The sequence below is a fragment of the Neophocaena asiaeorientalis genome, unplaced genomic scaffold (assembly GCF_003031525.2).
Source record: "Neophocaena asiaeorientalis asiaeorientalis breed wild unplaced genomic scaffold, Neophocaena_asiaeorientalis_V1.1 scaffold320, whole genome shotgun sequence".
In the NCBI taxonomy this organism is placed as follows: domain Eukaryota; kingdom Metazoa; phylum Chordata; class Mammalia; order Artiodactyla; family Phocoenidae; genus Neophocaena; species Neophocaena asiaeorientalis.
Window position 1 is genome coordinate 1,307,779 of NW_020174826.1, and position 15,601 is coordinate 1,323,379.

At 38.5% G+C, this 15,601-nt stretch overlaps 1 protein-coding gene across 1 annotated transcript in view; it reads right to left on the reverse strand.

Moving 5' to 3' along the window:
• NECAB1 (N-terminal EF-hand calcium binding protein 1) overlaps positions 1–15,601 on the reverse strand; it is a 282,518-nt gene that overhangs the window by 26,044 nt on the left and 240,873 nt on the right. The window contains exon 9 of the mRNA XM_024760421.1: positions 6,657–6,707. Coding sequence (XP_024616189.1) covers positions 6,657–6,707 — 51 coding nt within the window. The remainder of the gene's footprint in view (positions 1–6,656; positions 6,708–15,601) is intronic.

The following is a 15,601-nucleotide window of genomic DNA, read 5'->3' on the forward strand; positions in this document are numbered from 1 at the left end:
ATATGACAAACCCACAGCAAACATCATCCTCAATGGTGAAAAACTGAAACCATTTCCACTAAGATCAGGAACAAGACAAGGTTGCCCACTCTCACCACTCTTATTCAACATAGTTTTGGAAGTTTTAGCCACATTAATTAGAGAAGAATAAGAAATAAAAGGAATCCAAATTGGAAACGAAGAGTTAAAGCTGTCACTGTTTGCAGATGATAGTATACACTGAGAATCCTAAACATGCAGCCAGAAAACTACTAGAGCTAATCAATGAATTTGTAAAGTAGCAGGATACAAAATTAATGCACAGAAATCTTTTGCATTGCTATACACTAATGATGAAAAATCTGAATGTGAAGTTAAGAAAACACTCCCACTTACCACTGCAACAAAAAGAATAATATATCTAGGAAGAAACCTACCTAAGGAGACAAAAGACCTGTATGCAGAAAATTATAAGACACTGATGAAAGAAATTAAAGATGATACAAATAGATGGAGAGATATACCATGTTCTTGGATTGGAAGTATCAACATTGTGAAAATGACTATACTACCCAAAGCAATCTACAGATTCAATGCAATCCCTATCAAACTACCACAGGCATTTTTCACAGAACTGGAAGAAAAAATTTCTCAATTTGTATGGAAACACAAAAGACCCCGAATAGCTAAAGCAATCTTGAGAAAGAAAAACGGAGCTTGAGGAATCAGGCTCTCTAATGTCAGAGTATACTACAAAGCTACAGTAATCAAGACAGTATGGTACTCACACAAAAACAGAAATATAGATTAATGGAACAGGTTCGATAGCCCAGAGATAAACACACACACAAAATTCACCTTATCTTTGATAAAGGAGGCAAGAATATACAATGGAGAAAAGACAGCCTCTTCAATAAGTGGTGCTGGGAAAACTGGACAGGTACATATAAAAGAATGAAGTTAGAACAGTCCCTAATACCATACACAGAAATAAACTCAAAATGGATTAAAGATCTAAATGTAAGGCCAGATACCATCAAACTCTTAGAGGAAAACACAGGCAGAATACTCTATGACATAAATCACAGCAAGATCCTTTTTGACCCACCTCCTAGAGAAATGGAAATAAAAACAAAAATAAACAAATGGGACCTAATGAAACTTCAAAGCTTTTGCACAGCAAAGGAAACCATAAACAAGACAAAAAGACAACACTCAGAATTGGAGAAAATATTTGCAAGACATGGAAGCTACCGAAGTGTCCATCAATAGATGAAGGGATAAAGAAGACATGGCACATATATACAGTGGAATATTGCTCAGCCATAAAAAGGAACAAAACTGAGTCCTTTGTAGTGAGATGGATGGACCTGGAGACTGTCATACAGAGTGAAGTAAGAGAGAAACAAATGCCGTATGCTAACACATATATATGGAACTTAAAAAGAAAAAAAAAAGGTGATGAAGAACCTTGGGGCAAGATGGGAATAAAGATGCAGACCTACTAGGGAATGGACTTGAGGATACGGGGAGGCAGAAGGGTAAGCTGGGACAAAGTGGGAGAGTGTCATGGACATATATACACTACCAAACGTAAAATAGATAGCTAGTGGGAAGCAGCCGCATAGCACAGGGAGATCAGCTCGGCGCTTTGTGACCACCTAGAGGTGTGGGACAGGGAGGGAGGGAGGGAGGGAGATGCAAGAGGGAAGAGATATGGGGACATATGTATATGTATAACTGATTCACTTTGTTATAAAGCAGAAACTAACACACCATTGTAAAGCAATTATACTCCAATAAAGATGTAAAAAAAATGTAATAATAATAAAAAAGGAGGGCAATCAAACAAATAAAGAAATCCACCAATGATAACAAGTGCTAAAAACTATGCTAAGATAAACATAAAAATCAGAAACAAATCTTTCATAGACAGCAAACCCCAAGTCCACAGTTGTTTCCAAAGTCCACTGCCTCAATTTTGGGATGATTCATTGTCTATTCATGTATTCCACAGATGCAGGGTACATCAAGTTGTTTGTGGGGATTTAATCTGTGGCTCCTGAGGCTTCATGGAGAAATTTCCCTTTCTCTTCTTTGTTCGCACAGCTCCTGGGGTTCAGCTTTGGTTTTGGCCCCACCTTTGCATGTAGGTTGCCCTCAGACATCTCTTCCCACCCAGACAGGATGGGGTTAAAGCAGCAGCTGATTAGGGGGCTGTGGCTCACTCAGGCCGGTGGGGGAGGGAAGTGTACGATAGTTATAATTGGAATGTGGGGTGAGCCTGTGGCTGCAGAGGCCAGTGTGACGTTGCAACAACTTGAGGCATGCTGTGTGTTCTCCCGAGGATGTTGTCTCTTGATCATGGGACACTGGCAGTGGTGGGCTGCACAGGCTCCCGGGGTCGGGGGTGGTGGATATGGATAGTGACCTGTGCTTTGCATACAGGATTCTTGGTGGCTGCAGCCGCAGCCGTAGCATTTCATGCTCATCTCTGGTGTCCGAGCTGATAGCCACGGCTCACGCCCATCTCTGAAGCTTGTTTAGGCGGTGATCTGCCTTCTGTGGGCAGACAGGGAAGGAATCCCCTCTCCTTGCACACCCGGAAACAATGGTCTTTTTCATCTTAGGCAGATCCAGACATTTTTCTGGACTCCCGGCTAGCTGTGGCTCACTAGCTCCCTTCAGGGTGTGTTCATGCAGCCAACTCCAGTCCTCTTCCTGGGATCTGACCTCTGAAACCTGAGCCTCAGCTCCCAGCCCCCACCCGCTCTATAGGTGAGCAGAGAAGTGTCTCAGGCTGGTGAGTGCTGGTCGTCACCGATCTTCTGTGAGGGAATCTCTGTACTTTGCCCTCTGCACCCCTGTTGCTGCACTTTCCTCTGTGGCTCTGAAGCTTACCTCCTACCCAACTCTGTCCCCACCAGTGAAGGGGTTTCCTAGTGTGTGGAAACTTTTCCTCTTTCACAGCTCCCTCCCACTGGTGCAGGTCCCATCCCTATTCTTTTGTCTCTGTTTTTTCTTTTTTCTTTTGCCCTACCCAGGTATGTGGGGATATTCTTGCCCTTTTGGAAGTCTGAGGTCTTCTTACTCCTCCGCCATCTTGAAGGTCCTCCCCATATTGACTTTTTAAAACTCCTTTTGAAAGTAGAAAATATCTGAAAATGATCATTTCCCCCCCCCCCCAATAGTCATTTGAGACTATTTGAGTCATTTGAGACCACACAAAGCACACAATTGAACCAGGCAGAAAGTATTCAGGTGGATCAATACACCTGGCCAGATCCAGGATGTATGGTCTGGTTGAAGCAATTCCCTTCAAAAATCATACTAACCTTTCAGTGATTCATACTCACTTCTTAGTACTTGAGAGCTAGAAGACAATAAATTATCCCTAAATTTTCAGTGAGTCATAAAACCAAGGTCTTGGACTTTAGATCTGCGTTTATCCCTGATGTGCATTTATTTCCTATTTTATTAAGAAATAATAAAATAGTGAATTCCTAAGGTTGCTGTCTTTATGACATGCTTGATATAAATCATCTGGAATATTTTAATATTCCCATGTAGCACCTATTCTTTTAGTGCAAGTTTAGAACAATTCAGTGTTGTAAGAGATATACAAATATCATTTTTAGAAACCCCTACTTATCCTTTTTGATTTCATCTTAAATGTTATGTCATTCTGGAAGCATTTCCTGGCCCCTAAATTAGGTCATATTCCCTAGCTATGAAAATCTATACCTTCCTATAATAATATTCATCACATCCTATTGTAGATCCTAGTTATATTTGCCTATATTTCCTTCTAGTCTGTCTTCTAGTCTGTAATATTCACCACTTTCTCTACAGACACTCCCTCAGGGCCCAGCACATAGTTAGTGATCAAGTTAAAAATAAAATGTGCTTTTGCTTTTAACCATTGACTATTCTTAAAATTCCTTTAGTAAATTTTATTTATATACTATCCATTCCAGAAAAGGATTTGAGGTGGTCCTGAGCACTGTTAGGTGCTCTTTTATCTACCTCCATCATCTTGCCCTCTTTTCTTTTTTCTTTCTCCTTTTAGACCAGGAGGTGTAAATTGGCTTCACTTTTACTAGCTCTGTGGCCTTGAACAAGTTACTTAATCTTTCTCAAGCCTTCTGATATGCAAAATTGGAATAAAGGTACTTATATCACAGAGTTTTGAGGAAGGTTAAATGGAATGAAATAGTGTATGTAAAGATATTGCCCATGATAGATATTCAAAAAATGTTACTTCTCTTACTCCAGGCTGAGAAAAGAAATGGACTTAAAAAGAGATTATATGCTACATTCATCATTATGTAATGGCTCACGTACCAGAAAACTAGTATGGCAGATACTAGGGTTCAGGACTTTTGCTGTGTGCTTAAATAAGCCTACCAGATAATACGCTCTGCTCTAGTGGTAGGAAATCTCATGAAAAAAAGTCATCCATTACCTCACAACCTCACTAGCAAAAGCAACTCTACTTCCCAAAGTGCACCAAACACTAGAGTTGGAGTATTACAGTGTGGTGAGTACTGTAGGTCTGGCATAGAACTTCTGGACTTCAGCTGTGGTATTTAAACCTTTCTACAACTTAATTTTTTCATCTGTAAAATGGAGTTAATAACAGCACCACCTCATATGACTATTGTGAAGACTGAGTTACATATGTGTGGGTTTAACACAACACTTGCACATAGCAAAGGCTCAATAAAGATTAACTTTTAAAAATAAAGTATATAATAAAAATTTAATTTTTGCATTCTGATGTAGGATTTATTTTTCAGAGTTCTCATGCATTCACTAATGGAAAAGGAAAAATACCTCTCCAGTCAATGAATTCTAAAATTGGTTTTTGGTCACCAGGAAAAATCACTGATCAAAAAGTAACATACAATTATGTGTGCTAGCTGTGAAATAACAGTGAAAAATTGTTTTTGTCATTCTGAATATAGAGGTTTTATAGGAATTGATAGTGATACATATACTACCACTAGTAAAAAATACAACTTTTGATGACAAATATGAAAAAACAAACCAGCTCAGACTATTACTATGTGTGTATTCCCAAAGAGCATAATTCTTTTACTTTTACATATGGTTAAAAATAGTTAAAGAATATTCTTTCCTGCTTTTAAATAATATTGACTATCGAACTACTTTGCCCAGTTCTTTTTCTCTAAAGTACTTCCATGAACTATTGAATTGGCAATGCTGTATGGGTTGATAGATCTCTTAAGATAGATCTCTCTTTTCTGTCGGGGACCAGAGAATGGAAGAGTCTTTCACTTTTCATAAATAATCCTTAGAAACTTTTCTCCTTCACAGCTAGTGAGAGAGAATACTTATATTAAGAAATTATTTAAGAATAGACAATAATCTCTCCTAACATTAGAAAAATTATGTTCATGTTTCTTGACTGGAGTGTAGTTTTCTCTACATGCAAACCTAAGAGACGACACAGATGCAAGACCTCAAGGTCATAATCCTGTGCTTATGGGACTGCACAGACCTGCATAATATCTGTGTTCAACAGCCCTCTCCCCTTACCTTTGTGCCAAAACCTATCACTTTAAAATTCTGGGTGCCTGATAAATTAACACAGACCACATCCCTGTCTTTGGAGTAATAAGAGCACTGAACATGTAGTATAGCTAGGAATTGTGTCTACATCTATAGGATTCTAATCACAACAGCCATTATTAAACTTTTCTGAGAAAAAGCTCCCTCTATGAAAATTTCCTTTGTGCTGTGAGTTTGGACAGATGAACAGGAGCTGACATGCAGGTGAGTCTCACCTTCTATCACATAAGCAGTGCCTATAGAATAAGTACATGATACAGAGATGGAAGGTATTTCATATCCTTGTTTCATGTAAATGTGACTGATCCTACAAGATCTATACAATATATAATATATTTAAGGTATTAAGAAAAAGGTGATTTTCTGTAGATACCCAAGATTTTAAAATCCAAATTTCTGCTAAATGTAAATGCAAACATCCAATTTCCCAAAGCAGTATGTGCTATAAATATTTGCCTCAAAATAAAATAAAATAATAAAGCATGGTATGTGCTGCTTTTCAATTAGTTAATTTATGCATTAATTTCTTTTTTGTTGCATATAATGAACCTATTAGGATCACTGTCCATTTTCTTTCAGTCTTCATCAATTGCCACCCTTCTGGATGGGTATATTCTCCCCACGAGCATAAATGTTCACTTTTCTCTAAACATCAATTTTTTTTCTTTGGAAAATGATTTCTGAGCATCTTGTCCCTGGGCTATGTGCTGAAAATACAATAATTAATAGGACCAAGTTTCAGCTCAGGTGTACCCTTCAGCCTAGTTGATGATACAATTTGAATGTTGCCCTTCTCTGCCAGTCATATTCATTCAATTATTCAATAACTCATTGATTTATACATGCATAAAAATTTCACTTTTCACATATTACATAACAAGTTCTTTCAGAAAACCCCTGTGAAGTAGGCATTTGTTTTCCACAAATCACAATTTAGAAAATCCTACTTAGCCACACATAATGAAATATGCCTATGTATTGTTTTTTTTAATTTTCACTGAGATAGTAACTAATTTTGAAGAAATTAAATTATGTTTTCAAAGTACATATTTCTAAAATTTTGACCTAGGGAAAGTACTTACAGGTTTAGTATTCCCTTCAATAACTTCTTCTAGAGGTTCAAGTTTAAGATCCTTTGGTTAGAGTAAGAAATGGGTAGAAAACAAGAAATTAGTTAATTAAACAAAACATCATATATTTGAATGGTAGCACTTTTTGGCTAACATTAAACCGAAGGAACTTCATGATCTGAATGGAGATGAAATAATTCTGATTTTTTAAAGTGGGCTCTTCCAATAAAGATTCTTTTACCCATTATATCAATTGTAAGGAGCTACCTCAGATGTGTTCAATTTGTTATTACTTTGAATGTACATCACTGATGCCATTAAAAGAGAACAAAGTGGAGAGAAGATTCATTAAAGCAGAGAGGGAAAGGATAGAAACAGTAAAAAGCAAAAGTTAGGATGACTATGCTGATTTCTTTTCCTGTGGTTATATGGCAATATACTTGAGATATCATGATAGACATTTACACTCTACTGCTAATTTTGCTTTGTTAAGACGTGAAATAAAAAACAAATGAAACCACTATTGATATTTGTTAAAAATGAAGGGCTACCAAAAAGACCTTAGAGTTTTCTGCAGCGATCAATGTATAATGCTAATGGCTCCACTGAAACCAAGACTGTAATATATGAGGACTTCATTCTAAGAATATATATCCTAGAGAGTGACATCACCAAAATGGTGACATAGGTTGTTCCTGGCTTTGCTCCCCCTCACAAGAACAACATGACTTTGCTCCCCCTCACAAGAACAACAACTAACAACTATTGAGAACAATACACCTCTGAGGGAATCCTAGAACAAGGCTGAAGCAACCTCCTGTACCACAGAGACCAAGACAGACTTCATTAGAAGGTAAGAGAGGTGGCTATACATTGACAGCATTGCCCCATCACCAGGCCAGCACAGCACCATCTGGACAGATCTTCCCTGAGCCTCTGGTTCCCTCAGTGGGAAAAGAGATCCCAGGAGAGACAACTAGCCCGACCCAGTATTTTGGGTCATTTTGTGAATGCTCCTACTCTGATCTTGTACCACAAAGATGAGAAATCTGTGGGGCTCAACCACAGGAAATCTGACTGTGACAGAGAAGAGGGGAGGGGCTCGCAACAACCAGCACACAGATCTTGGCAGACCAAGCTCTGCAGTGCCCAAGTAGTAATCCCAACCAGCAGCTTTGCTCAACTGCAGAACCAAGCTGGGAACTTGGGGGAGAGCAGATCTGCCTGATTCGGATCTTCAAAGGAGTTTTGTTGGCCCTAGAGCCCAGTTTGCCCACGCCCAAGCAAGGAGCTGAATCATATTCCCACCCACTATGGTGAGTGTCTTCCAGGCCGATCTTACCAGAGGAGCTGGCAATAACTTCTGGAAGTAGTGTGGCCCAGTGGTGCTCAAGCCAAGAGGTGGGTGAGCAAAGCTGATTAACCACGAAGCAAAACCAGTAGCAGGTGTGGAATGTTCCCACGCTATGCACAAACAGATGGATTAATTCATAGCCAAAACTGAGGGTAGGTCCTGGCATCTCCTTATCTGAGACCTTATTTGGGAAACTGAGAATAGCCTGGAGCTAAACCTCCCCCTCTTGCCTAGGCAGGGGAGGTGAGACTCAGCTCCACCTGCTGTGGAGAGTGTCTTCTGACTCCATCTCACCAGAAGGGCTGGTGACAACTCCTGGAAGTTGTGCATCCCAGTGGCACTTGAGCTGAGAAGCAGGCAAAGCCAATAGTTTGCAGAGCAAAGCCAGCAGCCATGTTTAGTCAGGGAACTTGGGTTGTGGGTTGGCTTGAGTTAAAACAACAAAGAGCTTCACCAGCTTTAGAGCTGCTTGTCCTGCTACATGCAGGCAATTATTCTAATTCATAGCCCTGTTCATTGCCAAGTACAGTCTCCAATGTGTCCAGGCAAGGAACCTAACTAGAGCACACAGGAAGCTACACAGCTCATTCAACACCCCTACATGCAGTGGTACTTGAACAGAGAGCACAGACCATGGCTTCCCCCATCTGCAGAGTAAAACCAGTGGCCTCACCTGACCAGGGAAGTCAGTGTACACTATGGACTGGCTTGGGTCCCCAAACAATGAGCTGTATAGGCCCTGGGTCCTGTACTGCTGCCATGCCAGGGCACAGAAGTCCCATTTACTACTGTATATAGTAACCAGTCCCAACCATCTATTAAGTCTGACCAGAGAATCCAGGCAACCATGGAGCCCATCCTACAGCCTCACTTGTGTAAGGAACCAAGCCAGAGTACTATCCAACAGTTCTCAGCCAATGGCACAACCCGTATCCCTATCCTCAGAGCTGAAACAATTGCCCTGCCCCCAATAAAGCATAATAGCAGGCCCCACCTGCTCAAAAACATTACCAGCAGACATACCCCAAAACCCAAACTGAGCTTACTACTGAAGAACTGTCTCTGCCAAAGCCAACCTGTAGAGTCTGGAAGGGGAGCCCAATTACTCAAATGCACAAATATCAATGTAAGGAATCAAAGATTATGAAAAGTCAGGTAAATATGACATCACCAAAGGAAATTAATAAAACTTCAATAACTGGCCTTAAAATGAACACCTATGAAACGCCAGAGAAAGAATTCAATAAGATTCTCTTAAGGAAATTCCTCTTAAGGAACTGCAAGAAAAAACAGACAGCTACACAAAATTAGAAAAACAAAGCATGAATATAATGAGGTTTGACAAGGAAATAGCAGCCATCAAAAACAAACCAAAATAAACAAAACTCCTAGAGATGAAAAATACAATAACTGAACTGAAAAATTCAATAGAGAATTTCAAAAGTAGACTCAACCATGCAGAAGAATCAGTGACCTGGAGGATACAACACTGGAAGTTACCCAGGAAGAGGAGCAAAAATAAAAAAGAATGAAAAAGAGTGAAGGAAATCTATGGGAATTTGGGAGACACTGAAAGGGAAAAAGTATTCACATCATGGGAATTCCAGAAGAAGAGAAAGAGAAAGAGACAGAATGCCTATTTAAAGGAATAATGTCTGAAAACTTTCTAAATTTTGGGAGAGATATGAACATCCAGATCCATGAGGCCCAAAGGACCACAAATAGATTGAATCTAAATAGGGCTACTCTGAGACACATTAATTAAATTGTCAAAAGTCAAAGACAAAAGAACTGTAAGGGCAGCAAGAGAAAAGAGAGAAGCCACATACAAGGGAACCCCCATAAGATTATCAGCAGAACTTTTCTGACCAGGAGAGAATGGGATGACATAATAGAAATATTGAAAAAAAATAACTGTCGACTAAGAATTCTATACTTGGTGAAGTTTTCTTTCAGAAACAAAGGAAGGATAAAGACTTCACTGGACAATCAAAAGCTAAGGGAGTTTACCACCAGACCTGCCTTATAAGAAATGTTAAAGGCAGTTCTTTGAGTGGAAGTGAAAGAATGTTAATAACATCATAAAAAGGTAGTGTAAGTCTCACTGGTAATAAGTATATAGTCATTATTTCTGCAATATGGTAATAGTGATGCATAATTCACTTAACTTTTGTTTAAAACTTGTAAAAGAGCATAGCAAAAATAACCATAACTGTAGTAATCTGTTGTCAGTTACATAATATGAAAACATATACATTATAACAGCAATAACCTAAAAAGTGAGGTGGAGGTAAAAGTGTAAAGTTTACAAATTCTATTGAAGTTAAGTTGTTATCAGTTTAAAATAGGGTGTTATATTTTATGTAAGCCTCACGGTAACCACAAGTGAAAATCTTGTAGAAATTACACAAAAGAACATGATAAAGAAGTCAAAGCATACTGATACCAAAAGACATCAAACACACACACAAAAAGACAACAGCATGAGAAACAAGGCACAGTAATCTACAAAACAACCAGAAAACAATTAACAAAATGGCAATAGTAAGTCCTTACCTATCAATAACTATTTTAAACATAAGTGAATTAAATTCTCCAATGAAAAGAGATAGAATGGACCACGCTGAGCCTAAACCCTGGCCCCCAAAACCCCAAGACCTTTTCAGCTGTGTGGATTCTGAGACTAGCCTCCACTCCCACCTAAACCCCACCCTGCCTAAGCCCCACCCCTGCCTAAGCCCTGCCCCCCTTGGTAGTGTTTTTTCATTTATATTTTTTCTAATATATTTTTCTATTTTTACTTTATTTTTTATTCTTTGTTATTGTTCTGCTCCTTTTTTTTTCTTTTTTTGATGCACTGCTTGTCTTACAGGATCTTGGTTCACAGGCCAGGGTTCAGGACTGAGCTCCTGTGGTAGGACCACTGAGTCCAAACCGCTAAACTGAAAGAGAACCTCAGACCCCAGGGAACATTAATCTGAGTGAAGTCTCTTGGAGATCCTCATCTCGGCACCAAGACCTGGCTCTGCGCAACTGCCTGCAAACTCCAGTGTGGAAAGCACCAGGGAAAGCAACCTGTACGACAGGAACATAGCCCCACCCATCAAAAAAAATGAGATGACAAAAGTTATGTTACAGATGAAGGAGCAAGGGAAAAACCTAGAAGACGAATGAATAGGAAATAGACAACCTACCTGAAAAAGAATTCATAGTAATGACAGTAAAGATGATCTAAAATCTCAGAAATATAATGGAGGCATGGATCAAGAAAATACAAGAAATGTAGAACAAAGACAGAGAAGAACTAAAAAGCAAGCAAACAGTGATGAACAACATAATAACTGAAATGAAAAATACACTAGAAGGGGGCTTCCCTGGTGGCGCAGTGGTTGAGAGTCCACCTGCCGATGAAGGGGACATGGGTTCGTTCCCCGGTTCAGGAAGATCCCACATGCCATGAAGCGGCTGGGCCCGTGAGTCATGGCCACTGAGCCTACGCATCCGGAGCCTGTGCTCCGCAATGGAAGAGGTCACAACAGTGAGAGGCCCACGTACCGGTAAAAAAAAAAAAAATACACTAGAAGGAATCGATAGCAGAATAATTGAGGCAAAAGAATGAATAAGTGAGATGGAAGACAGAATGGTGGAAATAACTGCCGAGGAGCAGAATAAAGAAAAACGAATGAAGAGAATTGACGACAGTCTCAGAGACTTCTGGGACAACATTAAATGCACCAACATTTGAATTATAGGAGTCCTTAAAGAAGAAGAGAAAGAGAAAGGATATGAGAAAATATTTGAAGAGATTATAAGTAAAAAGTTTCCCTAACATGGAAAGGAAATAGCCACCCATGTGCAGGAAGTGCAGAGAGTCCCAAACAGTATAAACCTTAAGAGAAACATACCAAGACACATATTAATTAAACTAACAAAAATTCAATGCAAAGAAAAAAATATTGAAAGCAGCAAGGCAAATGCAACAAATAACATACAAGGGAATCCCCATAAGGTTATCAGCAGATTTTTCAGGAGAAACGCTACAGGCCAGAAGGGAGTGGCAGGATATATTTAAAGTTATGAAAGGGAAAAATGTACAACAAAAATTACTCTACCCAGTGAGGATCTTATTCAGATTCAAAGGAGAAATCAAAAGCTTTACAAACAAACAAAAGCTAAGAGAATTTAGCACAACCAAACCAGCGTTACAACAAATGCTAAAGGAACTTCTCCAGGCAGGAAACACAAGAGAAGGAAAAGACATACAAAATCAAATCCAAACAATTAAGAAATTGGTAATAGGAGCATACATATCAATAATTACCTTAAATGTAAATGGATTAAATGCTCCAACCTAAAGACACAGACTAGCTGAATGGATACAAAAACAAGACTCGTGCTGTCTACAAGGGACCCACTTTAGACCTAGGGACACATACACACTGAAAGTGAAGGGATGGAAAAAGATATTCCATGCAAATGGAAATCAAAAGAAGGCTGGAATAGCAATACTCATGTCAGATAAAATAGATTTTAAAACAAAAACTGTTACTAGAGATAAGGAAGGACACTAGATAAGGGATCAATTCAAGAAGAAGATATAAAAATTATAAACATTTATGCACCTAACATAGGAGCACCTCAATATATAAGGCAAAGGCTAACAGCCATAAAAGGGGAAATCAACAGTAACACAATAATAGTGGCGGACTTTAATACCCCAGTTACACCAATGGACAGATCTTCCAGACAGAAAATAAGTAAGGAAACACAGAGTTTAAATGACACAGTAGACCAGATAGATTTAATTGATATTTATAGGACATTCCACCTGAAAGTGGCAGAATACACTTTCTTCTCAAGTGCACACTATTCTCCAGGATATATCACATATCAAGCCTTGTAAATTTTAAGAAAATTGAAATCATATCAAGCATCTTTTTTGACCACAATGCTATGAGATTAGAAATCAATTACAGGAAAAAAAACAACAACTAAAAAACACAAACACACAGAGGCTAAACAGTGTGCTGCTAAATAACCAAGAAATCACTGAAGAAATCAAAGAGGAAATTAAAAAATAAACAGAAACAAATGACAATGAAAACACAATGACCCAAAAGCTATGGAATACAGCAAAAGCAGTTCTAAGAGGGAAGTTTATAGCAATACAGTCCTACTTCAAGAAACAAGAAAAATCTCAAATAAACAATCTAACCTTACACCTAAATCCATTAAAGAAAGAAGAACAAACAAAACTCAATGTTAGTAGACGGAAAAAATCATAAAGATCAGAGCAGGAATAAATGAAATAGAAATGAAGAAAACAATAGCAAAGATCAATAAAACTAAAAGTTACTTCTTTGAGAAAACGAAATTGATAAACCTATAGCCTGACTCAAAGAGACAAAAAGGGAGAGGACTCAAATCAATAAAATTAGAAATGAAAAAGGAGAAATTACAAGAGACACTGCAGAAATACAAAGGATCATAAGAGATTACTACAAGCAACTCTATGCCAATAAAATGGACAACCTGGAAGAAATGGACAAATTCTTGGAAAGGTACAACTTTCCAAGCCTGAACAAGGAAGAATTAGAAAATATAAACAAAGTGAATCACAAGTAATGAAGCTGAAACTGTACTTTAAAACTTGTCAACAAACAAAAGTCCAGGACCAGGGCTTCCCTGGTGGCGCAGTGGTTGAGAGTCCGCCTGCCGATGCAGGGGACACGGTTTCGTGCCCCGGTCCGGGAGGGTCCCACATGACGCGGAGTGGCTGGGCCCGTGAGCCATGGCCACTGAGCCTGTGTGTCCGGAGCCTGTGCTCCCCAACAGGAGAGGCCACAGCAGTGCGAGGCCCCCGTACCGCAAAAAAAAAAAAAAAAAGTCCAGGACCAGATGGCTACATAGGCGAATTCTATCAAACATTGAGAGAAGAGTGATCAACTATCATTCCTAAACTCTTCCAAAATAATTGCAGAGGGAGGAGCATGCCCAAACATGTTCTACGAGGCCACCATCACCCTGATACCAAAACCAGACAAAGAGATCACACACACAAAATTTACAGACCAATATCACTGATGAACATAGACACAAAAATCCTGAACAAAATACCAGCAAACAGAATCCATCAACATATTAAAGGATCATACACCATGATCAAGTGGGATTTATCCCAGGAATGCAAGGATTCTTCAATGTACACAAATCAATGTGATACACCATATTAACAAATTAAAGAATGAAAACCATATGATCATTTCAATAGATGTAGAAAAAGCTTTTGAAAATATTCAATACTCATTTATGATAAAAACTGTCCAGAAAGTGGGCATAGAGGGAACCTACCTCAACATAATAAAGGCCATAAATGACAAACCAACAGCCAACATTGTTCTCAATGGTGAAAAATTGAAATCATTTCATCTAAGATCAGGAACAAAACAAGGATGTCCACTCTCACCACTCTTATTCAACATAGTTTTGGAAGTCCTAGCATGGCAATCAGAGAAGAAAAAGAAATAAAAGTAATATTAATTGGAAAAGAAGAAGTAAAACTGTCACTGTTTGCAGATAACATGATACTCTACATAGAAAATCTTAAAGATGCCACAAGAAAACTATTAGAGTTAATCAATGAATTTGGTAAAGTGCAGGATACAAATTGATGCACAGAAATCTCTTGCATTCCCATACACTAAAATGAAAAATCAGAAAGAGAAATTAAGGAAACACTCCCACTTACCATTGCAACAAAAAGGATAAAATATCTAGGAATAAACCTACCCAAGGAGGCAAAAGAATTGTCAGAAAACTATGAAACACTGTTGCAAGAAATCAAAAAGGAGACAAACAGATGGAGAAATATACCATGTTCTTGGATTGGAAGGATCAATATTGTGAAAGTAACTGTACTATCCAAAGCAATGTACAGATTCAATGCAATCCCTATCAAATTGCCAATGGCATTCTTCACAGAATAGCACGTAAAATTTTACAACCTGTATGGAAACACAAAAGACCCTGAATAGCCAAACCAATCTTGAGAACAAAAAACGGGGCTGGAGGAATCAGCTCCCTGACTTCAGACTATACTACAAAGCTACAGTAATCAAGACAGTATGGTGCTGGCACGGACATTCAAATATAGATGAATTCAAATATAGATACATTTCTACAGGATAGAAAGCCCAGAGATAAATCAATGCACCTATGGTCACCTAATCTGTGACAAAGGAGGCAAGAATATACAATGGAGAAAAGAAAATCTCTTCAATAAGTGGGGGGTGGGAAAACTGGACAGCTACATGTAAAAGAATGAAGTTAGAACAGTCCCTTATACCATACACAAAAATAAACTCAAAATGGATGAAAGACCTAAATATAAGACCAGACACTATAAAACTCTTAGAGGAAAACATAGGAAAAACACTCTGACTTAAACCACAGCAAGATCTTTTTTGACCCACCTCCTAGAGTAATGAAAATAAAAACAAAAATAAACAAATGGGACCTAACTGAACTTAAAAACTTTTGCACAGCAAAGACAATAAACAAGACAAAAAGACAACCCTCAGAATGGGAGAAAATATTTGCAAAT